The sequence below is a fragment of the Vitis riparia genome, chromosome 10 (genome assembly GCF_004353265.1).
Source record: "Vitis riparia cultivar Riparia Gloire de Montpellier isolate 1030 chromosome 10, EGFV_Vit.rip_1.0, whole genome shotgun sequence".
Lineage (NCBI taxonomy): Eukaryota > Viridiplantae > Streptophyta > Magnoliopsida > Vitales > Vitaceae > Vitis > Vitis riparia.
The window spans coordinates 5,902,567-5,924,965 of NC_048440.1; the positions used below are offsets into that span (position 1 = coordinate 5,902,567).

Here is a 22,399-nt window from a genome sequence, read left to right on the forward strand (position 1 = left end):
TATAGACCATAGCACAACTTTTTAATTTCTAATTTTTCTCAAGGTAAGATATTAATTTTATAAAATTTAGTATTGTCACTTGAACTGAATTTAGATGGTATACATGCAGTGAAATTAAATTTTGATAGTTTGAGAATCTTAAACTGGATGGTAAGTGAATAAATGAAGTGACTGTGATTAACGTTGAGAGAGAGGATAAGAGAAGGGGCACCATGGGCTTGGCCCATGGGTCTCGTTTCGTGTGTTCCCCATGACCTAGCCCTGTGGTGGAGGTTGTGATGCTTTTCTAATCAAGGGTGGTGGGTGGCTGCAATTCTCGCTAAGAAAGTACCATTAAGAGACCCATAACTCATGAACCAAACGCCACCCTATTTCATATAACATTCGGGTGCCTCAAATTCCATTTCTACAGAAACAAAACAATCGTCTAGAGGAAATTGTATGTACTGATGCATTCCATGGCTTTATCGATATAATAATCACTAACAAAAAGAATTAGCTATGGAGTTGTGATTGTTAGAGGGGCAGGGGTAATACAACATAATAATAAATCACCAAGTGCAGCAAACATGAACGTGGCAATAAATGAATAAATAAATAAATGCCCTCCCATCCCACTGAAACACCCAAAAATACCATGCCATAACCAGCTACCCTCCAATTCCAATTCATATAATAGTGTAATACTACTACTTGGAAAAAGTCTTTGGCATCCCAGATATAAATCATATACTAATACTGTAAGTAAATGGCCTCACATAATTCTACTTTTAAGGATGCCCTTGGTGATTACTACGGTGGTGGCACCCAGGAGCAGAATCAGTCCACTTTTTGGCCTCCGACTGTATATCAGGTGGGCTCCTTTCCTTTCTCTTCCGATTGTTGAACTTGGGCGATGCGTCATCCAACATCTCCCCTTCTTCGATATTCTCCACCTCCGTTCCAAGAGGGTTTCCATCTCCTGTATGCTCTTGGTCCTTGGTATAACATGGACTCTCAGTTTTAGACCAGCTCTGCCTTCTCTCTCGCTTGATCTTCTCATCCTTGGCATCCAATTCAACACCATCTTCCAGCTCCCTCTCAATGAGATCATCCTCATCCACCAACTCCTTTTTCCTGATCACCTCTCCACGGGACTTTCTCCTTTTCTCAAGTGCTGCTTTCACCTTATCTTTGTCAATCATTTTAATCATTCCATCTTGAGGTGATTTGGGGGATGATCCTTCTTGAGTCTCCATATTTTGACCACCCACCACCCTCTCTGACTTGTGTAACGCACCATTATTCTTCCATTCTCTTGTTGACGTGGTATCATCTCTCCCACCATTCCCTTCTTCATTATCCCCCTCAATTTGGTCTGGCACAGATTTAAATCCACCCGGAGCCTCTCCATCTGCCATCTGATCAGTTATAACACTACCCATCTCAGAGCTCCCACTATCATTACTTAGATTTTGGGTGCCTTTCACGAGTGCTCCATGATTACCAGCAGTTGAATTGTCAGATGCTGGCCGATGCCATGACTGCTTTGCAGTTACAGGCTTCAAAGTAGACACCACTCCAACCCCTGCTTGAGCATGACTATTAGCCGGTAAGGATTCCTCATTGGCAACTGGAGCTTTTGTTGTGCCCCTATGGTTTAGTCCACCACTGGCATTAACTTCCATTTCACTCCCTTGAGGTGGAAGCACTCTGTTTTGCTCATACAGTTCCAACATTTGATTGCTAATCTCTGCAAGACAAAAAACCATAATGTTAGGGAAATCCAAAAAAGTTCACCCGAATAAGACGCAAAAGGACAGCCCCATGAATGAAACAGCAATGCCCATGGCACAAAATTTGGTTTATTCTACTAGTCATTCTGGAAAATGCTAGACTTGATCAGATGACTGTAACCAACCATTTTTTATTGTTTATAACAGAATGCTCACCATTTCTTACCTGGTGCAATTCATTGTAAACATAATAGAAAGGACAGCTACAATCATCTGATTTTGTCAATTCTCAGAAACAAGATCTCAATAGGTTATATAACACTACAGTCAGTCCATCCATATGCAGCAACAGTGCCACAGAGCTGTTTGAAGACTGTCCCATTGAGTCCATACCAATTTTACACCAAAAAAGGGGAGGAAACCAACCCTCCAACTGGCGTGGGGTGACATCAAATTCTTGCCACCAGACCACCTCACCATCCGATGGAAGCTTCACTTTGAGAAACTTGGCAGCAAGGAAAATGGCACCTGCTGCAATGTGGTCGGGCTTAAATTGCAGGCAGAGTGATGTCCTCAGCCTGCAAGCCGCTTTCCAGTGTGTGAGTGAAGAAGAGAAAGAGAGGAAGAGAGACCATTTGAAATGGAACTATCAAAAAAGAGAGACATGAAACAGCATCTTAATCATACCCATCATTGACAAAATTCCATGCAACTTGAGCAAGAGCAAAATTCCATGCAACTTGAGCAAGAGCATCCTGTGCGGCTTTGAATTTTTTCATTGCCTCAACAAGGGGTTTATATGGGTGGTGAACATTGAGGTCAAAACCTAGAGTTGCAAGTACAACCCTCTCTCCAATTAAAATTAGCTCTTTTTGTTGCTCATATACTTCCTGCATTGTGGACACCGATCAAAGACCAAAACAAATGATAATTACATAAAATTCATATAACTTCAATCGCATCAAACATCAAACCACACTGGGAAAAAAACGAAAAAAAGAAAAAAGAAACACATGGAAATAAATAAAAAATGAAAATGAAAGAAGAAGTTATAAGGGATATTTAGAAATAAGAAGTTATAAAGGACATAAATATAATACATATAATGTAGGAGTGCGGATAAGAATAAAATATAAAACCAACTCAGAGCACTAATACAAACAAAGCAGGCAATCATGCGAGCATGGTTCAAAGTCATAGTCTTGATCATTAACTCGAGAGGTCCTGAGGCACATTAGTCTCAGTATCTTGGGTCGATATCGGATGATATGCAATATATATACAATTAAATATATTAAATATATATATATATAATAAAATTTTAGGTTTAATTATATTTCATATTATTTAAATAATTATAAAAGTGTGTTTGATTAGTTTTTAATACTAAAAGTCCTTTTATTCAATAACTTCATGTTAAATTTAATTAATTATAAAAATTTTAAAATGATTTATCGCCATTTGATTTAATGTTGATCAAGTAATTGTTAAATTTTTTTAGTTATATATTATCTAACAAAATTTAATTTATACACCTTATGTAATTGTATTAAAAAATTGTGAGTAATTTATCTAAAATATAATTAAATTAAATTCTTACAAATTATATCTACATTCCCATATTTCTATTTCTCTCATTATATTCATTATTCATTATATAAATACCCAAATACCCATTGGGTAAACCATAAAAACCCATTACCCCATTTACCCCAATCCCCATTTCTTCTTCATCACCTGCTCTCTTCTCCTCTTTCAAACCCATTTTTTCTCTCTCTACAACTGAGTGGAATAAAACCTCTTCTTCTCTTTCAAACCCATTTTTTCTTTCACTACAACTGAGTAGAATAAAACCATCTTTCTAGCTCCAAAAAATCCAGATTCCATTTCTAAATCAAACATATTCCCTCTCCACAAGTTTCGGGCTGTTCCTCACTTTTGAATCAATCCACACCACATCGGCACCTCAATCATCTCTACTCATTTTATTGGAAAACATGGATGAAATCTAGCCCCAAACCATTTTTCCACAAAAAAATAAAAAATAAAAAATAAAAAATAAAAAATAGCATCAAAGAATGAGTCATCTTCGATTTTTCCCTCAGACCACCATATCATCTCCGAGTTAAAAAAACTTGGATATTGGAATCGGAACAGGCTTGGCTGGGGTGGATACAACTTGGTCAAGTTGTGTACCTAGATCGGCCGATACATCAAACCTTGCATGCGAGTAAAAAAAAACAAAGGTTGGAAGATGACAAAAAATTCCTTTGGTGAAAGAGATCCAAAAAATAAGCTTACTATAAGCTAAGTAAGAAAATAAATAAAAAGTTATAAGGCGTGAAAAGCATCTAAGTTTATCTTCTTTTGTAAATTCCATTTATTCTAAATGTTCTGGAAAATCAGCTTCATGCTAGAACTTGTGCCATTTTGCACAAGATTATTCTCAAAATTAGATTCTAGTTGCCTTAATTATCTTCTTCCAACTAGAACACGAGAGCTATAATTCAAGATATATGTGCTCTAGCTCTCTTTCTAAGGGTGATTATATTACTAATTTGTCAAGAAATGAGAGCATGGACATCTTGAGGAATACCTTTTTTCTTCTTTCCAAATCAACAAGAAAAAAAAAGGTTGACTAATGCAATCCACCACAAGATTGGAATATCTTTGGCTACATTTTTTGTTCATATTCCTAAAAAGGAAGGTGCGGAAGATATCAAGGACTCTAGGCTGATTTGGGAGCATCTATAAACTCCTAGTTGAGGTCTTGACAAATAGGCTAAAAAAAAGGTGATTACCAAGGTGAGTTGGAGCATCAAAATGTATTGTTTGCATATGACACTACAGTTTCTTTTTTTTGTTTTTTTTTCCCAAGGCTAATGTTAAGCAATAGAAGTATTGGAAATGGGCTTGAGCTTGTGCCAGGTTTGAAAGTTAAATTGAAAAAGAGAGAGATAATTTTGATTAGTTAACTGGAAGATTTAGATATTTGGCCATATTGTTTAGGTGTAAGGTTGGAAGTCTCCCTTCCATCTATCTTAGGCTGCCTTTGGGAGCATATCATAATGTCTTTTATGGTATGGGATTCAATTGAGGAGAGGTTCAAAAGGAAATTGGCCCCCTTAAAAGAAAGGATACTTGAAAAAAGGAAGGAAGATTGACCCTCATAAAGTGTACTTTCACAAGCTTTCCCATATATTTCATGTCCCTTTTTATGATACTTAAGGAAGTGAGTAGGTTAGAAACATATCAGAGAGATTTCTTGTGAGGGAGTCATTTTAAGGAGAGACAATTGCACATTGTGAATTGGAGAACAGTGTGTAAAGATAAGAGGAATGGAGGATTCAATATTAGAAAGTTGAATGTTCTTAATAAAGCCTTGGTAGGCAAATGGTTGTGCAGACATGACCTTGAGCACAATAGCCTAAGCAGGAGGATTATCGAAGACAAATATGAAGAGATGACAGAGGGTGGTACACTGTAGAGGTGAGAGAAGCTTCTACTATGGGTTTATGGAAAGCAATAAGAGGATGGGAAGAATTTAGCCTTAGAACCTCTATTCTGGTTAGGAACAACCTCAAAACCAAATTATGGTCTAATGATGGGTGAGTGTGCCATGAAAGATTTGCTTCTTCAACTATTTGAGATTGCCTCTAATAGAAATGCAACGGTGTCTGACTTGTAGGTAGTAACGGAGAAAGAAGGCTCCCAGTCCCTTCTTCTAAGAAGACATTTTCAAGATTGGAAGTTGGGGGTTGTAATGCAATTTATGAAGCATTTCCACAAGGTTAGAGTACAAAAAGAATGGGAGGATAGTTTTCTTTAAAGGGAGGAGAAAAATAGGATTTTCCAAGTAAAATCTTTCTACAACTTCTTACATGATGAGATTCAAGTGTTGATCCCCACCAAAGAAATTTGGGGCATTTACGCCCCTTTGAGAACATTTCTTTTTTTTTTTTTTTTTTTTTGGGTTGCTTGGGAGGCTACAAGGAGAAAAATCATACCCATTGATGTCCTTATAAGGAGAGGATGGCCGATGCCAACAGATGCATCAGTAAGGAATCAACAAACCACATCCTAGTCTATTGTGCCAAAATCACAAAGTTGTGGAACATGTTAGCAATTTTAAGGTTGCTGTGGGTGCTTCCAGATTTTGTGAAAGAGCTAATTTTTGGTTGGAAAGTGAAGGGGGTATAGACAAAAGACAAGGAGGGTTGAGAGCATGGCTCCTCCTTGCTTGTTATGGTGTGTATGGCACAAAGGAAACAAACTACATCAATAGGTAAAGGCTGGTTTAGAGTAGAGTCTAAATCCTTTGAGATCACAGTCAAGGTGGCGAAAGGACAGGTTGTAGGCAAGATATTGGAGAGGGGTCAGGGATTTTCAAGTTGGATTAGACTTGGAGAAAAGTGTTTGGTTATTTTACTAAAAGGGGTGAAAGATTCCTTTTTTTTTTTTTTTTGATAGGTAAAAGCAATTGTATTAAAAGCGCCTAAAGTATACACGATGTATACACGGCCAAAAAAGAGAGTGATTCACAAAAAAAACACCCCCTCGCTTCACTTACAACCCAACCTATCAATAAAGTCGAATAAAGACAAAGTGTTAGACCCTAAATGTACCCTAACCTACTCCAAAAACATGTACATGAAGGAGCGTAAAATAGCATGGTCTGTCAAGTCTAAATCTTCAAAGGTTCTTTGATTTCTCTCTTTCCAAAGGGTCCAAAATAAGTATAAAGGAGATGCTCTCCACGCCTTCTTTCTTTTCTTCCCAACAAAGGATCCCCGCCAGCTAAGAAAGATATCATTGATTGAGAAAGGCATTACCCATTGGACATTAAAAAGATTAAAAAGAGCAAGGATGAGGTGCCACAACAAGGTCACCTTTGGACAATGGAGAAGGATATGGTTTGCTGAATCCTCTTCATCTTTACACAAACAACATCTGCTTGGAAGACACCAACCCCTCCTTTTTAGTTGATATAGATTTAAAAAAATTTCCCAAACTGCTTCCCAAGCAAAAAAAACTGACTCTCATCGAGACAAAAGGGTTCCACACAATACCTAATAGGAAGCCTTTTGGAGAACGTCCTATTAGGGAGTAGTAAAAGGACTTCATTGTAAAGGTGCCTCCCTTTGTTACCTGCTAAGCCATAACATCCTCAACACCACTTCTAATCACTTGCCCTTGCAACCTATTAAGCAACTCTTCCACCTCTCCCAATTCCCAATCATTTATCTGTCTTATGAACACCGGGTTCCAATAACCCCCTTTCCCAACTTGCTCCCACATCTGGTTTACCCAAGCTTCTTTATCAATGACAATTGAAAACAACTTTGGAAAAGCCTCTACCAAAGGATCCTCCCCACACCACCTACCCTTCCAAAACCTCACCCTCCTACCATTTCCTACCCTAAAAACAACCATGTTGTTGAATTCCTTCCACCCATTGTCGATTGCCTTCCAAAGACCCATCCCATAACCTTCCCTCGAAACTTTGGAACACCACGCCCCTTCTTCCTCTCCATACTTCCCTACAATCACCAACTTCCTCAGAACCTCATTCTCATAAGCAAATCTCCAACTCCATTTTCCAATGAGGGCTTTGTTAAAAGTGGACAACTTTCTAATCCCCAAACCTCCATCCTTTTTATCCAAGCTAACTAATGACCAATTCACTAAATGAGGCTTTCTTCCCCCCCCCCCCCAAAGGAAATCTCTTTGAAGCTTCTCCAATCTAAGGCTCACGTTACATGGGATTACAAATAAAGACATATAGTAGATTGGTAGACTAGATAAAGTCTCTTAACTAAAGTCAATCTCCCTCCTTTCAATAAGTATTGTCTTTTCCACATAGCGAGTCTTTTCTAAAATCTTTCCTCCACTACATCCCAGACAAGTAAAGACTTGAAGGAAGTGCCCAAAGGTAGACCCAGAAAAGTAGAAGAGAGAGCGCCCTCTTTACACCCCACCACCCTAACCAACTCTTCTACATCAGAAACCTCTCCCACTAGGATTAACTCACTCTTATCCAAATTAATTTTAAGACTAGAAATCACTTCAAACCACATGAAAGCCCGACTCAAAGCCTCCAAATGCTCCTTATTTAAGTCACAAAAAATCACTATATCATCAACAAAAAGAAGATGGGACGCTACCATACCCTCTCCTCCTCTCCCACTGGCTAAGAAACCCTCAATGAATCCCTCCATAGCCGTCTTCAAAATACTAGAAAGCACTTCCATTACCAAAATAAAGAGAAAAGGGGAAAGAGGATCTTCCCGTTTTAGGCCTCTAGAACTTTGAAAGAAACTTGTAGGGGTCTCATTAATCAGAACCAAAAACCAAGGACATGCACCACTTCATCCACCTTACATATTTTGCCCCCAAGCCCATTGTTCCAAGATTGCTAATAAGAATCCTCAATTCACATGGTCATAGGCCTTTTTGATATCCATTTTGCAAATGACTGCCCTTTTTGAGCTTTTCAACCCTGAGTCTAGCACCTCATTTGCTATAAAGACAGCATCCAAGATTTGTCTTCCCTCCACAAAAGCAAGTTAGGAGTTTGAAATCACTCTCCCAACAACTCCTAACCGGGGTGGAAGAATGTTGTCTCAAGGTTCCAAGAAAGCATTTCCAAGAGGCTTATAGTAAAGGAGGAAGAAAGTATTCATTGGAGCTCCAAAGAAATGCGGCCGAATGATTTTTCTTATGCTCTATGGAGGCGAGGAGGTTTGTTTTGGTGTTCCTAGAAGGTAGGGAATACCCTAGGGGATGGAGTACTCTTGCTAGGGAGTTAAGAAGCCTTGGGATTTCTTCTAGATACAAGACCAAAGAGTAACCCTAGCAAAAACATCTTCAATAGCAGTGGGTGTTTCGATGGCTTCTAAGAAAGACAAGTCTTTTTTTTTTTTAATATTGTACATGGTTCTTAGACAGAGATTGGCAATGCAATGTAGATCAAGTAGGGGAAGAAGCATGAAGAAAAATGGAGGTCCTTCGGGGTTGTATTGTGGGACGATGAAGAAAATCGTCATATTACATCCCAAATTTACCTCCTTTAAAGAGGAGGGAATGCACAATTGGAGTCTAAAGGGGAAAGTCAACTTGGTCTAGTTAGAAGGTGCACTCATTTTGTTTGAATTTGAGTTAATATCTAATGCAAAAAAGGCTCTCCAAAGCGGATGAAGGATGTTCATGGACAAATTGCTTTTCCTAGGTATTCTAAGTAGATGGTCTCCAATTATGGGTTGTTCTAGGAAAGGTGTTCATGTCAAAGAGGCATGGATGAGAGTAGTGGACCTGCTTGTGCATTTATGGGATGAAGTAACCTTCTTTAAAACTAGGGAACGCTTGTGGTGGTTTTGTGGCAATCGACAAAGACACCACATTCTACCAATTTTGCAGTGTGCCAAAGTTCTCGTAAAAGTTGATGGTAGAAATTTGTTGATATTGTTTAATGTGGTGGTGGGCTCATCATGCTTTGTTATTCAATTATGGTGGGAATTCCCACCTTTAGTGGAGCAAGTTAGGATTCTTTGGCGGTTGTTGTTTGATCTTTTTGGTATTCATTGGGTGCAAGCTGCTACTATTAAAGAGGCTCTTTTAAGGTGGCATAGTTTGTTTGTGGGAAAAAAATGTAACAAGGTTTGGAGAGCAGCTTCCTTATGTATCTTTTGGATGGTTTGGACAGAAAGGAATCTTCAATCATTTGATAACGAGGAGCATTCAACTCATTTTTTGAAGATGTTCTTTCTTAGAAATTTGTTTACTTCAGTAAAGAAGTACATAAAGGCAAATTCTCTGTCTTTACTTGATTTTGTTTAGTGGTCAGGTTCTTATTAAGCAAGGGTGGTGTTGTTGGGGCTCTTTCTCACTTTTTTATACTATTAGGCGCTATTTGCATACGTCCTGTGTACTTTGGTGTGTCCTAGTGGCACTTTTAATTTTTTAATAAAAGTGGTTTTATTTTTTTTATTTTTTATTTTTTGAGAGATAAAGAAAAGATCTATTGAAAAGACACGCCAAAAGAGCAACTCAAGATATACAATACCTATACACCCACCGCCAAACCGGCCAATAAGTACAAGTAAACAAGCACCTAGTTGGGTAAAAAAACAACCTTAACTAGAGTTCAACCAATCAATAAAACTAACTAAAGTTAAAGGTCGATTAGTTATAAACAATTTTGCCTCTGACCAAAGAGAAAAAACAAAAAGGTATTTGAGTCTTTAGATCGAAAGCACATCATCATTTAAGGCTAATCTATTTCTTGCCTTCCAAACCGTCCAAAAGATGCATAGAGGAGGTGCTCTCCACACCTTTTCACACTTTTTGCCCACAAAAGAACTATGTCAACTAAGAAGAGTCTCTCTAACTAAAGAAGGCAACACCCATGACACCCCAACCAAGGTTAAATACAATTCCCACAAGACCCTTATTTTAGTATAATGAAGAAAAAGGTGGTTTATAGTCTCTTCCTTCTCATGGCACAAAAAGCATCTATTTGTCAGGGCCCACCCTCTTTTTTGAATACAATCCAAAGCTAAAGCTTTGCCCCATGTAGCTTCCCAAGCAAAGAAGCTAATTTTGGGTTGCACCCACACATTCCAAATGCAACTTGAGGGAAACAAAGAAGATCTGCCCAGCTCTATAGCATAGTAGAGGAATTTGACCGAGAACTTCCCACTCTTTGTTTTGGTCCAAAGCACCATGTCTTCCACATCACCGCACACTCTTCCCATGTAGATGCCTCAAGAAGCTTTCCGCCTCCTGGAAAGAAATCCTAGTACCCACAATGTCCCAGTTTATCCTTATCCCTTTCCATAACCCAACACCATATGCCTCTCACTTCCCGAGAACACCATTCCCCTCTTTCCTCCCCGTACTTCCCTCTACTCACTTGATTCCACAAAGCCTCTCTCTCATTTGTGAACCACCAATTCCATTTACAAAGAAGAGCCTTATTTAGTGTTGAAAGACACTTGACACCTAAACCCCCTTTCTTCTTACTTAAGCACACCAACTCTCATCTTACTAAATGAGGTTTTCGCTCCAAATTTCCACCTCCCCAAGGGAAATCCCTATGGATTTGCTCTAGTCTCTATCTAACAGAGCTCGGCATGCACAACAAAGACATAAAATAGATGGGTAAATTCGACAACCCACTCTACATCCAAATTCCATAGCAAGGTCATCAATATTCTCCACCCTACCCACAGGAATTAATTCGCTCTTTTCCAAATTTATTCTCAACCCCGATACGGCCTCAAGCCACATAAGCAACTAGCTAAGATAGGTCATCTGATCTTAGGAAGCTTGGCAAAACACCAAGGTATCATCAGCAAACAACAAATGGGATATCTAAACCCCTTCTCCACTCTTACCCTTCACCTCGTAACCCAACAAAAAACCTCCATCCATTGCCCTCTTTAGAAGACAACTAAACACCTCCATTGCAATCACAAATAAATAAGGCGAAAGCGGATCCCCCTACCTCAAACCCCTTGAGCTTTGAAAGAAACTAGTAAAGGTGTCATTAACCAACACAGAGAAACTTGCAGTGTAAATGCACCACATGATTCGCCCAACCCATTTCTCCCTAAAACCCATTTTCTGCATAACTGTGAAAAGAAAAGACCAGTCCACATGGTCATATGTCTTCTCTATGTCAAGTTTACACAAGATACCATATTCGTTATTCTTCAAGATCGAATCAATGGCTTCATTAGCAATCGGCATTGCATCTAGGATTTGCCTACCCTCCACAAACGCCCCTTAGGCCTTAGAAACCACCTTTGTTAGCCTTTTGGCTAAAACCTTGATCAGCCATTTATACAGCCCCCCCACCAAACTTATAAGGCTAAAATCCCTTAGATTTTCAGCACCCGCTTTTTTTAGGATTAAAACCAAAAAGGTTGCATTCAAGTTTTTAACAAAGTTACTATGTTCATAAAATTCCCTGATGAATCTCATCACATCATCCTTCACAAAGTCCCAAAAGAACTGCCAAAATGCCATAGAAAAACTGTCAGGCCCTAGTGCTTTGTCCCCACTGCACCCCAACAGAGCACCAAAAACCTCCTCTTCCAAGGCTTCTCTAAGCCTAAAGTGTCCACAGTCTTTAGCGTTTCAAACTGTAACCCAAATAAAGAAGGACGTCAGTTCCCCGAATCGGACAGTAGAGACAAAAAGGCTCTGATCACCCCTTCCTTGATTTCATTCTCCTCCAAAAGCCAAACACCATTAATATTAATTATGTCCACATAATTCCTCCTTTTGTGTGCATTAGCCATCTTGTGGAAAAACCAGTATTTTTGTCACCCTCTTTCAACCACACTTCCCTAAATTTTTGCCCCCAAGAAATCTCTTCTAACAGAACCCATTTTTTATAATCTTTCCTCACTTCTTTTCTTGCTTCCAACTCCTCCAAAGACAAGGTGCTAGTTTTTTCCTAAGCATCCCAATAGTCCACTTGATTCAGGGCCAAATCCTCCCTAACTCCAACTCTGCCAAAAACATCTCTATTCCACTCCTTCAGTTTAAACTTCACAGCATTTAATTTTGACACCAAAATAAAACTTGAAGAGCCATTAAAGTTATCCCCCTCCCACCACAACTTCAGGAGATCCTTAAAGTCCTCCACCTTCAACCACATATTCTCAAATCTAAAAGGGAGGGGCCTCTCTTCAAACCTCCGTTCTCTAAAAGAACTAGGAAATGTCAAACACAGGTCTCAAAAAGATAGTCCCACCCCTCATTCACTAAGAACCGACCCAGCCTTGACATTGATTGATTGTTCACCCCTCCACTCCAAGTAAAGGGCCCCCCTAACAACGGCAGGTCTTTTAACTCTAAGTCTTCTATTACCTCAAAGAACCTTCTCATGTCTAAGTTCAAACTCCCTCGCATGCTACGCTCTTCAAGACATCTAATTGAGTTAAAAACCCCAGCAACACACCCAAGGATCACTCCAAAGTCCCTTTATGGCCCCCCCAACCCACCCTAGAAACACTCCCTATCCCTCCTTAGGGTCCACTTGAAACCATCCTCACAATTCTTAAAATGGCAAGAGATTGAGAACATGCCCGCTTCCAATTCGATCAATTCCAACACACTGTTATCCCAAAAAACCACTATACCTCCAGCAACTCCCCTTGAGTCCACAGCTCCCCATTCTAAGAATCCCCCACTCCTAAACTATGAACAAGACCCCTTGACATTTCCTGGATCTTAGTTTCCTGCGAGCAAACCAAATCCACCCTATTCTTTTTTATCAAAGCCTTGATCACCTTCTTTTTGTCTCTGTCATTAACCCCTCTTACATTCCAAGAAAGCATTTGAAATGTTATATTTATCTTTTCAAAATGTTATATTTTTTTCCCTAATAATCAGTATAGGAAACAATAATTTTATCCAAACTAAAAGCTGCAACACAATGGCAGCCCTCAAAGAACACCAAAATCTCATCCTTGAAACTATAATTAGACTAGAAGGAAACAACTTCAGTCATGTTCTTCTTATTTGCTTAATCTCATCCTTCTAATTTTTTCCAAACTAAGTTTGCTGCGAGGGAAAACACATGATATTAAATCCTTTAACCTCCCAACAAAAAATTTCAGTACATCTCTCATATGATTACAAGTTTATTTTCTTTAGTTCTTACAAATTAATAAAGATAGTATTGGATTATTTCTGTAAAACCTTGTTTCTTGAGTTTTCCCATCACTCCTGTTCATATACTTCCTCATACCCAAACCCCTAATTATGTAGCTTCTTGCATTTGTGCCCCCAACCACAACCTTTTCTTTGGCATGGAGGAGAATAGGCAAGCATCAGAATGAGAAAGAAAGTATACAAATATACTGGCAAAAGCATTGAACAATAGAAAAGGCACCTTCTGTTTGATCTTCTGGACAGCAGCAGGATCCTTTTTATGAATTATTTCATAGGAAACAAGGATAACATCCTTCAGTGGGCGTGGAGTCTCTTCAACCTTCCCTGCGAGGAACATGCATACTGTGGCGATGGTCTGTAAAGCATATGAAAGAAGGTAGCCATAAGAATGGATCAAATGCAAAACCAACAAATCTCTTGCGTATTTCATTTTTATCTACTTTTCTTCTCATGCACAACAAGTTCTCTTATCATAGTTTCTGCATACCCTCAAATCACACTTAGCTCATTTGCCCAAAAAAAAAAGGAAGTCTGCAGCAAACATCAAAAATTTATATGATTAAATAAAGGCAAAATAAAAAATAGCACAAGGTGACCAGAGCCTAAGAATAGCCTGTTAATGACATAGAGTATTTGGCACCCTCAGAAAGGTTGGCAGTCTTATGAATTATAAAAAAAATTAATCCAACCCTGGTTTCTTGTAGTTCAAAGAAACAGGCAATTAAACCAGAAAGGTAATGATCTAATCAAGATAACCATTTTATATGTTTTATTAAGTAAGCATGCTTAGCTACCAATTAATTTTTTTATCCCTAAAATTCTGAAAAAGAACAGCTGCCAGAGTACCACAACACCATAGGAGTTGTGCCCATATGGAAGGATTCTGCACCCAAGTGCTCTTTTTTTTTTTTTTTTTTTCCCTGATAAGCAAGCAAAAAAATATATGTACAGAGCTTATCAAAAAGCACACCAAAGTACACAGGGATTCTGTATCCAAGTGTTATGATCCTACTTATGAATAGTGAGCCGAATCACTGTCAACATGACACAAATTTAGACACATCAAGAATCAATGATAATTTCTTCAATGGTATTCCTCTGTATTTACTTCTGGGCATTCTTGTACATCCTTCTTGTTGGCTCCTATGGTAGATAAAATAGCTTAACTCTAAGGGGGAAAAAATCATATGAACATGCTTTTAGTAAGTGCCCTCATTCTTGCTAATGTCACATGTTGACTACAACTTAAAGTTTATTAATTCAAATCAAAAACTTCTAAAACATCAGACCAAATCACTGCTCATGTTTTGAAATGTGTCACTAGAACTCCATATGTCACTACAACTCGTCCTTGAACCAAAATGATAAAACTAAATCAACACTTATGAACAAGATTCAAGATGGTTAAAGATAATCAGTTTGGAAAGAGAGTGGTCACTCACCCTTCTGTCATTCTTTGCGTGAGATTGGCAAAGAAAGAACCGATGACAAAATATTATTGCTGTGGCTATAGTTACCTGGGGTCTGCAATGAAACCAGATTTCTAATATTCATGTCATGGTATATAATTATTCTGATAAAAAAAATGTTATGTTATATAATTATTCTGATAAAAAAAAATGTTATGGTATATAATTATATCAACAATTTGGCCAGGTTTTATGCAGCAATATGTCAATAAATTTATGAAAACATGTACCCTTGGAACACATGTTGTGCTTGTGCTTGCACGTTGCAAGGTCTCCACTAACATTTATTGGCAATCACATAGGAAGTAATGCATTTTGGGGTAAAGGGATGAGATGCAAAAACATACTAATCAAGCTTGACTTCATTAAGGTACCAATCATGTTAACTCCAAATATCCCAAATCTGCAAAAAATGCCAAAACACCCTTTTCTTCCTTTTTTTTTTTTTTCCTTTTGAAAAAACCTTAGGGGCATATCCCCATCATCCTCTTATCCTTTATTAAAAAAATAGCTTCAAAAAACATGAACACATATTTAAACTACAGTATGTGAGCATGAAAGAATGCAAAGCTTCAGTTAGCTTAAGCTCCTAATAAAATTATACTATTCTCCTAGAGACAAAGTTTGAGCTCTTCAGTAGATTAGAATTAATGAAATCTAAACAAAGAAGCTTAGAGAGTGCAGAGGCCCACCTATGTCACTAATTTAGAAGCATTCATGCTACACATCAAGTAAGCTGAAAATTAATGTTGTCTCCAGAAGCAAATAAAAACTCTTTGACTATCAAGGAAACAATCTACATGAGTACAATACATCTTTAATTCTACTACATGCACAGAGGACCAGTATTGGCCCACCATATAACATCTACCATCAGAAATAATTATTCCCACATTATCTACTAAAGAAGTTCCATTTAATCAAACAGCAATTTCATTCATCTACACTTTGTATACCTCACATCAAGCAAAAGAATTTGGTTAAGAACCATTTTCAGCAACTCAATTTAATAATCCTACTTAAAAAAGTGTAATAAAAACGCAACAAAGATGTAAACTAAAATATCAATGCAAACCTGAAATGATGCAACCAATTACCTTAAAGTATTTCCTACAACCAGTTCAAAAAGGAGACATAATCCAGAACAACATTTTGTATAGGGTGCAGACTTACACTTTAAGCCTCATGCCTAAATCCTGCAAGAAAGTGCAGTATGATTTTCGGAAATATGTCTCTTTCCTCAAGTCAATGCCATCTCTTCTTGATGGGGAATTTTCTTCTATTTCCTTCCTAGACATATACCAATGACCACCTTCCTCTAGCCCATCCTTTGAATTGCAGCAAGATCCATCCTCAAAAATTCCACTATTCGAGGGATCCCCAGTTAAAATCCCAGCCATATGTATCAGTCTAAGACTATGATACTATAAAAAATAGATGACTGCTATAGCAGGAACAGATCTTTGTCATTGAAAAATGCATCACTCCGCCATCATGTAGAAATTCCCTGCTTTAAGGGCCAGCAAGATAAATCAGTAAAAAGTACAGCACAGATGTCATGTATGAGAAATATTCTTAAATCAAAATTGCCCCAAGAAAAACTCAATAATGCCTTCACAAATTTTTAGAACAAATAGACTTGAATTCAGTTCAATAATATATAAAATCATTCTAAATTGCATGACCCATCAAATCAAAATGCAAATTCTTGGAATTAATTAAATCTTAAAATCATGGCCTGAAAAAAAAATGACTGGAATTTATGAATTGCTCAACTATATACACCAATTTATGTTCGAACATAAGACCATAATAACAATAACTTCCCATAACCTCTTCCAAGTGTAATTTAAAATCAGAAGCAGAAAAAGAACTTTCAGCCCTGGGGAAAAAATTATTATTATTTATTTGAAGATATAAGATTTTTAAAAATAAAAAATAAAGAAGAGTAAGGCTGACACCTTGAACCCAGAGACCAAGGTATCACAGTCATTTCACATATCAAGTCAAAACACTCAACAAGAGAATGACACAAACAAGCTGAAGCTAGCAAATGCTAACCGCATGAACCTACACAGAATAGTAACCGAGCAAAGAAAAAACCATCCTCAAACATAAAATACAATTTCCAAATCAAATACTGAAAATCTGCCCTTAAGGCCTAGCTCAAGTGGCAAGAGGCCAGGGTTATGGGAGGTTTCAGGTTTAAGTTCCAGAGAGAACCAGAAGAAAAAGAAAATAATAATAATAATAATAATAATAATAATAATAACAATCTCTCAAACAAATCATGTAACATAAATGGGCCTTATGGAACTAAATACTAATTTCAAAACATAAATTGTACAGCAACCTAAGAAAACAAAAGAAAAATACAGGAGGAAGGACCATGTCATAAATTGGCCAAATAGAGAGGATTACTTGCCGCCAAAGTTAGAAGGCACTGTGATTGAAAAAAAGAGACAAGAATACATTCTTTTACAGGCTGCTTTTACTCACCATATGCACAAGCCCTATAACCATACGAGCATGTTGATTACCAACATAGGCTGGAAATACAAGAGTAATGAAACTAGCCTCAGGGTTATCCATTACTTCCAAGGTTTATATTCAAACTTAGTGCCTTGAAGGCCTAGGGCAGATGATTTGAAGATTAGCTCTTGTTTCCCCTTCCTTTTTGCATTTGAAACAATAAATACTTCGCCAATTCACAAATTCAATGTATATTAGGAACGAAAGCCCTTAAAGAGAACAACAACAAAAGCAAGCAAAGCCAAAACAAGCAAACCATCAAAATACAAATGGAAAATACAGATATCAAGGGAGCATATTCTCCACTACTTAGGATTTAGAAATAAGGCACCTCACGTTACCAACCTATGTACTGATTGGTCAGTTAGAAGAGGATGCCAAGTATAGGAAAAACCCAACTCTACAGATAAATCACTGATTTTATACATGTCATTTCCATGGATTTCACTTTTTCTCTTAGACCCAAGAAATAACTATAGTCAAATCACATTCCACAAGGACATTGCAAATAAATAAGGGTTACTTAAAAGGGATTTTGAGGAGGAAGAGGTTGCCAAGGCTATTAAAGATTTAGTGGGTGACAATTCTAAATCGGGGTGCTATTACGGTATTTTTACTAATATCAAAATTAGGGACTGGACAAAGGCAATGGAACTGGTAAGCTGATTTCATGTTATGTGTGAATTTGAGAAAAGTTTAAATTAAGTTTCATTGTATTTGTTTCAAGAAAAGGGGAGAAAATGATCCAGAAAATTTTAGGCCTATAAGAGGACATTTCCAAGCTTACTCATGCCTTTTAGCTTGAAGTTTGAGAAAGGTTTTAGATAAGTTGGTATTTGGGCTCACACGATTCTTGAAGAGGATAAGAAAATTTTTGATAAACTAGTGCATTGATGCCAAGAAAAGAAAATGCTAATGTGAGATGCCAGTTGAATATAAAGAAAACATATGATCATGTGAAATAGAAACCCTTTATGTTTGTGAGCATATGGGATTCAAGGAAAAGTTCATGGAATAGAATGAAACATGCAACAAGTCAATTAGATATTCAGCAATCAATAGCATTATGCCAATTGCATTCTTTAAGAACTCTGGAGGGACTCAAAAGGAGACCCTTTATCACCATTCTTGCTTGAGTTTCAGGGTAGGGGGATGATGTGCAAAGCAAAGGAATAAGTTTTCATTGAAGGCTTTCAACATGGTGGAGGGAGAATCATGGAGAGCTCATTCCTCATCTTATACATGCTAATGAAAAAATTGCCTTCATAAGGCAAGGGGAACTAGTTAAGATATCTTCAATGTGTGGATCTTTGTTTCAAGGCAGTTTCAAGGTCAAGGATTGACTTGGAGAAAAGCAAGATCATCCCCCCATCAGGATGGAGGAGAATGTTGGAGGTTTGACTCATTTTCTTAATTGTAGGATGTGTTCTTGCACTTTACCTAACCTGGCCTCCCTTCATGTGTCCTCCAATACACCTAGTGAGGGGTCCAATTATTCTGAGAGTTGAAGGTGTCCAGCTAGCAGGACGAGACAATACTTGCCAACAAGCGGTAAGAGTTACTTTAATATAAGAAAATTAACAGATATGCCAACTTATTTTATGTCAACATTATTCATTCCAAAGTGAGTTAGGAAAAGGCAAAATGATTGAGAAGGGCCTCAAGGAAGGACAAAGGAGTTGAAGACTCATCCAACAAACAGGAAGGTGATTTTCTGGTCAAAGGAAGTTGGGTTGTTTGGAGGTGATGAATAAGGATATGTTGGGTAACTGGATTTGGAGATTTTATTGTGGCAATGCAATAGCTAGAAAAGAGCAGTGCATAATAAGTATGGGGAAGAAGTGAGAGGGTAGTGTTCCAAGGTGTTGAAAGGTTCCTTCGTGGTAGGGTTATGAAAAATCGGCATTGGATGGGAGAGGTTCTTTGACATTGCAGGTTCAAGGTGAGAAATGGCAACAGGTTGGCATGGAACAGTGCCTGATTATTTGAGTTTCAAGATATCTAAACTGGTTCGAGATTGCGGGTAAAAAGGATGACAAGGTGACTGATTATTAGAGTGTCAGGATACCTCAACTTGAGTTTATGGTATTCCTTTTGTTTAGCTTTTGTTTGTGTAAGGATTCCTCATTCATCTGTTATACTTCTTAATTCCTAATTCAATATATTACATTGTTGTTTCTCATAAAAAATAAAAAATAAAAGGTTACCTCAACTTGTTCAAGATTCCAGGTAATAAGGATGACCAGGTGACTGATTATTAGAGTTTTAAAGGTTCAGTGAAGATTCTTTTTCCCTCTTTTTTTTATAGGCAAATGAGAAAATATATTAAAAGTGCCAGAAAAGAGCACAGGCAAAGTACACACAATATATACACACAGCATTGAACAAGCAAGCAAAAAGGAAGAGAGAAAACCTTAGTTGATGAATTGGTGAAACAATAACGGTGGGGGGTGGATGGTAGATGTTGATTTCATGTAAGAATTTCTTGATTAAATTCTTCTGTAAGAAGAGGCAAGATAGGAAGTGGCTTTTCCCAAAAAATGGACTTGGGATCCTGCAGTTCCTCTTCAAGTGGCATTCCAGTGCATCAATCAAGATTCAATATGTGGGTCACAAGTCTCCAAGCTTCCCATTCTAAAAGAGGTTGAACCATTTGTATCCTAATATCATTAGCATCATGCCTAATTCTGATATTAACCTCTTTCTCCATAAACTTTCTCTATAGTGCTAACCAAAGTACCTTCCCAGAGCCATTCCCACATTTCTCCAATGGTTAACAACATAATCCTTTTGCAACTAAGATACTTTCTACAGGTATCAAGGTCCCTCAAAAGTAAAATACTTTCATCTTTTTCGTATTTTGAGAATAAAGGGAGTACAACTAAGATACTTCCAAAACACCAAAAACACAATTTTGACATGATCATAGTCCACACAATCACATGCTATCCTTTCTCATCTATCTGCTTCTAATCCAGCTGCTCATAGGTAACTTTTTTAGGAAGCTAAACCCCAAACATGCTACATTAGTAGAGTTTAAGGTGATATCTTTTCATCTGAAATGCGGCTCTGGGACATAAATTTTCCATTAAGTCTGGAAATCAGCAAAGCTTGAGAGACAGCAGTATTGAATCGGAACACTTAGGACTGATATGGTTTTTTGTTTTCATCTCAGTCAAGACACCAAAGGATAATTAATCTTACCATCAAAAACACAAGTTCACTTATAACCTAATCTTTAAGTGAGGACAATCCAACAAACAGGCATTCCATGACTCAGGTTGGTATGACTATATACCATGGAAAACAACTCCCATAATGGTAGAGTCTCTCACCCTAAACAACCCCTCCATACATCACACATGTTCTGAAGGAGCTGTTGACCCCATTAACATGGTTACTCCAGAACCATAAAATATCACTATAATCCTACTAAGATCCGTCGCTAACCACATATTAATTCTACGCATTGTTAGGGCAAAACATACACACAAACACATAACAAAAAATAAAGGAATCCAAAAAAATTATTCGAATAGCAGCAGTTTTGACAGCATGCTACTACCCCGACCGACTTTCAATCAAGGAAAAATTCTTTAACAGAAAAAAACTATATATATATATATATATATATATATATATAGATTGTAAAAAACAATCGGGAACGGTGACTGTATGATATTATTCAGCCTAGCAAATGGATCAATATCTAAAGCAGGGCTCCATCAACCAATATCACCTTAATGGCTCCGAAGAGGGCGCCATGTGATAGAAACCCTAATGCACATCACATACAGCAAAGCCCAAACACGAAAACATCATAAAAATACTACAACCTATATCCAATCACCAAGGCGAAAATCCACGGTTCCGATCAAAGCGAAGAACGAAGTCGCTTCGACTTCGGCTTCGCAGCAACAGAAACGACACCGTTTCGAACGAAAGAATCAGACTGCTCCCACACAAACTTCAGATCCCATCCAAGAATGGAAGCAATGAAAAGAAAAAACTAATCTGGTTGGTTGCCAAGAAAATAGAAAAAACCATACAAATCTCACCTCAACTCAGCTTCCTTTCTTCTTCTTCTTCGGCAACAGAGAATGGGACTTTCCTTTTTTACTCGGTTTTCTAAGGCAAGGTCTTTCGCCCTTTAGGAGGTTGTGATTCTGTACAGTCAGGGCCATACTGTTATGATGGGCCTTCCATTGAGAACATTGATTCCTTAACCATGAAGTTAAAGGAAGAGAAATGATTTTGACTTGATTCAATTGTTGAATTAATTTTTGAAATGGAATTATATTTTCACAAATGTATGGCTAAATAAAATCAATTCAATATGAGATTTTTTTTAAATTCAATTATTTTTAAATTTTAAAAACAAAAAAAAATTGACAATAACTCTCGAATAAAATGTAAAAGTTCTTTTATAGGTGCGAAAAATCCGTAGTGTTGACAGATCGGAGGGTTGACCGCGTCCATCAACTCTCCTTGTGTTCGTCGTGGGCACTTAGGTGAATGCACTATAAAGTTAGGGTATGCATCTTTCCTAACATCAATTGCTTTTAGGAGAGTTGGTAGCACATGAGATCCTACAAGTGGTATCCTAGGGTCGCTAGGGGGGAGATTGTTGACAAATCGGAAGGTTAACCACATCCATCAACTCCTCTTGTGTTCATCATGGGCACTATAAGGATAGAGTATGCGTCTTTAGGTCCTACACGTAGTATTGAAATCAAAAGTCGGTTAAAGTCCAACGGTAATTTCTTTTATAAATTTGCCCTTACATTTATTAAATGATATTTTTTTTTAAATGTAAACATAATAAATACCCTCGTTGACATAAAAACATATTATTTAGAATTGATTAATAAAAAGATGAAATAATTCTCATATTTATGAATTTAATATTTTTGTGTTTTTATTTGCAGAATAACTTATTTTTAACATAAATGTCCTTAATTATTTTAAGTATTTATATGTAAATTTTAAAAGAAATTA

General features: G+C 37.4%; 1 protein-coding gene across 4 annotated transcripts; it reads right to left on the reverse strand.

Annotated features, from left to right (window-relative positions):
- Window positions 1–428: 428 nt before the first annotated feature.
- On the reverse strand, window positions 429–21,557 carry LOC117924023 (cyclin-T1-3-like). 4 transcript variants are annotated; one of them, XM_034842568.1, is made up of 7 exons: window positions 21,460–21,557; window positions 16,043–16,376; window positions 14,843–14,924; window positions 13,621–13,755; window positions 2,403–2,605; window positions 2,142–2,293; window positions 429–1,732 (listed from the first exon to the last, which is right to left on the reverse strand). In XM_034842568.1, the coding sequence occupies exons 2-7, from the start codon at window positions 16,267–16,269 to the stop codon at window positions 771–773; spliced, it is 1,761 nt and encodes a 586-aa protein (XP_034698459.1). In that variant the 5' UTR covers window positions 16,270–16,376; window positions 21,460–21,557; the 3' UTR covers window positions 429–770. The 4 variants fall into 4 exon arrangements, with proteins under 4 accessions (XP_034698459.1, XP_034698460.1, XP_034698461.1 ...); XM_034842569.1 differs by having other exon boundaries at window positions 16,043–16,379; window positions 21,460–21,532; XM_034842570.1 differs by lacking the exon at window positions 21,460–21,557 and adding an exon at window positions 21,238–21,382.
- Between the last annotated feature and the right edge of the window lie 842 nt (window positions 21,558–22,399).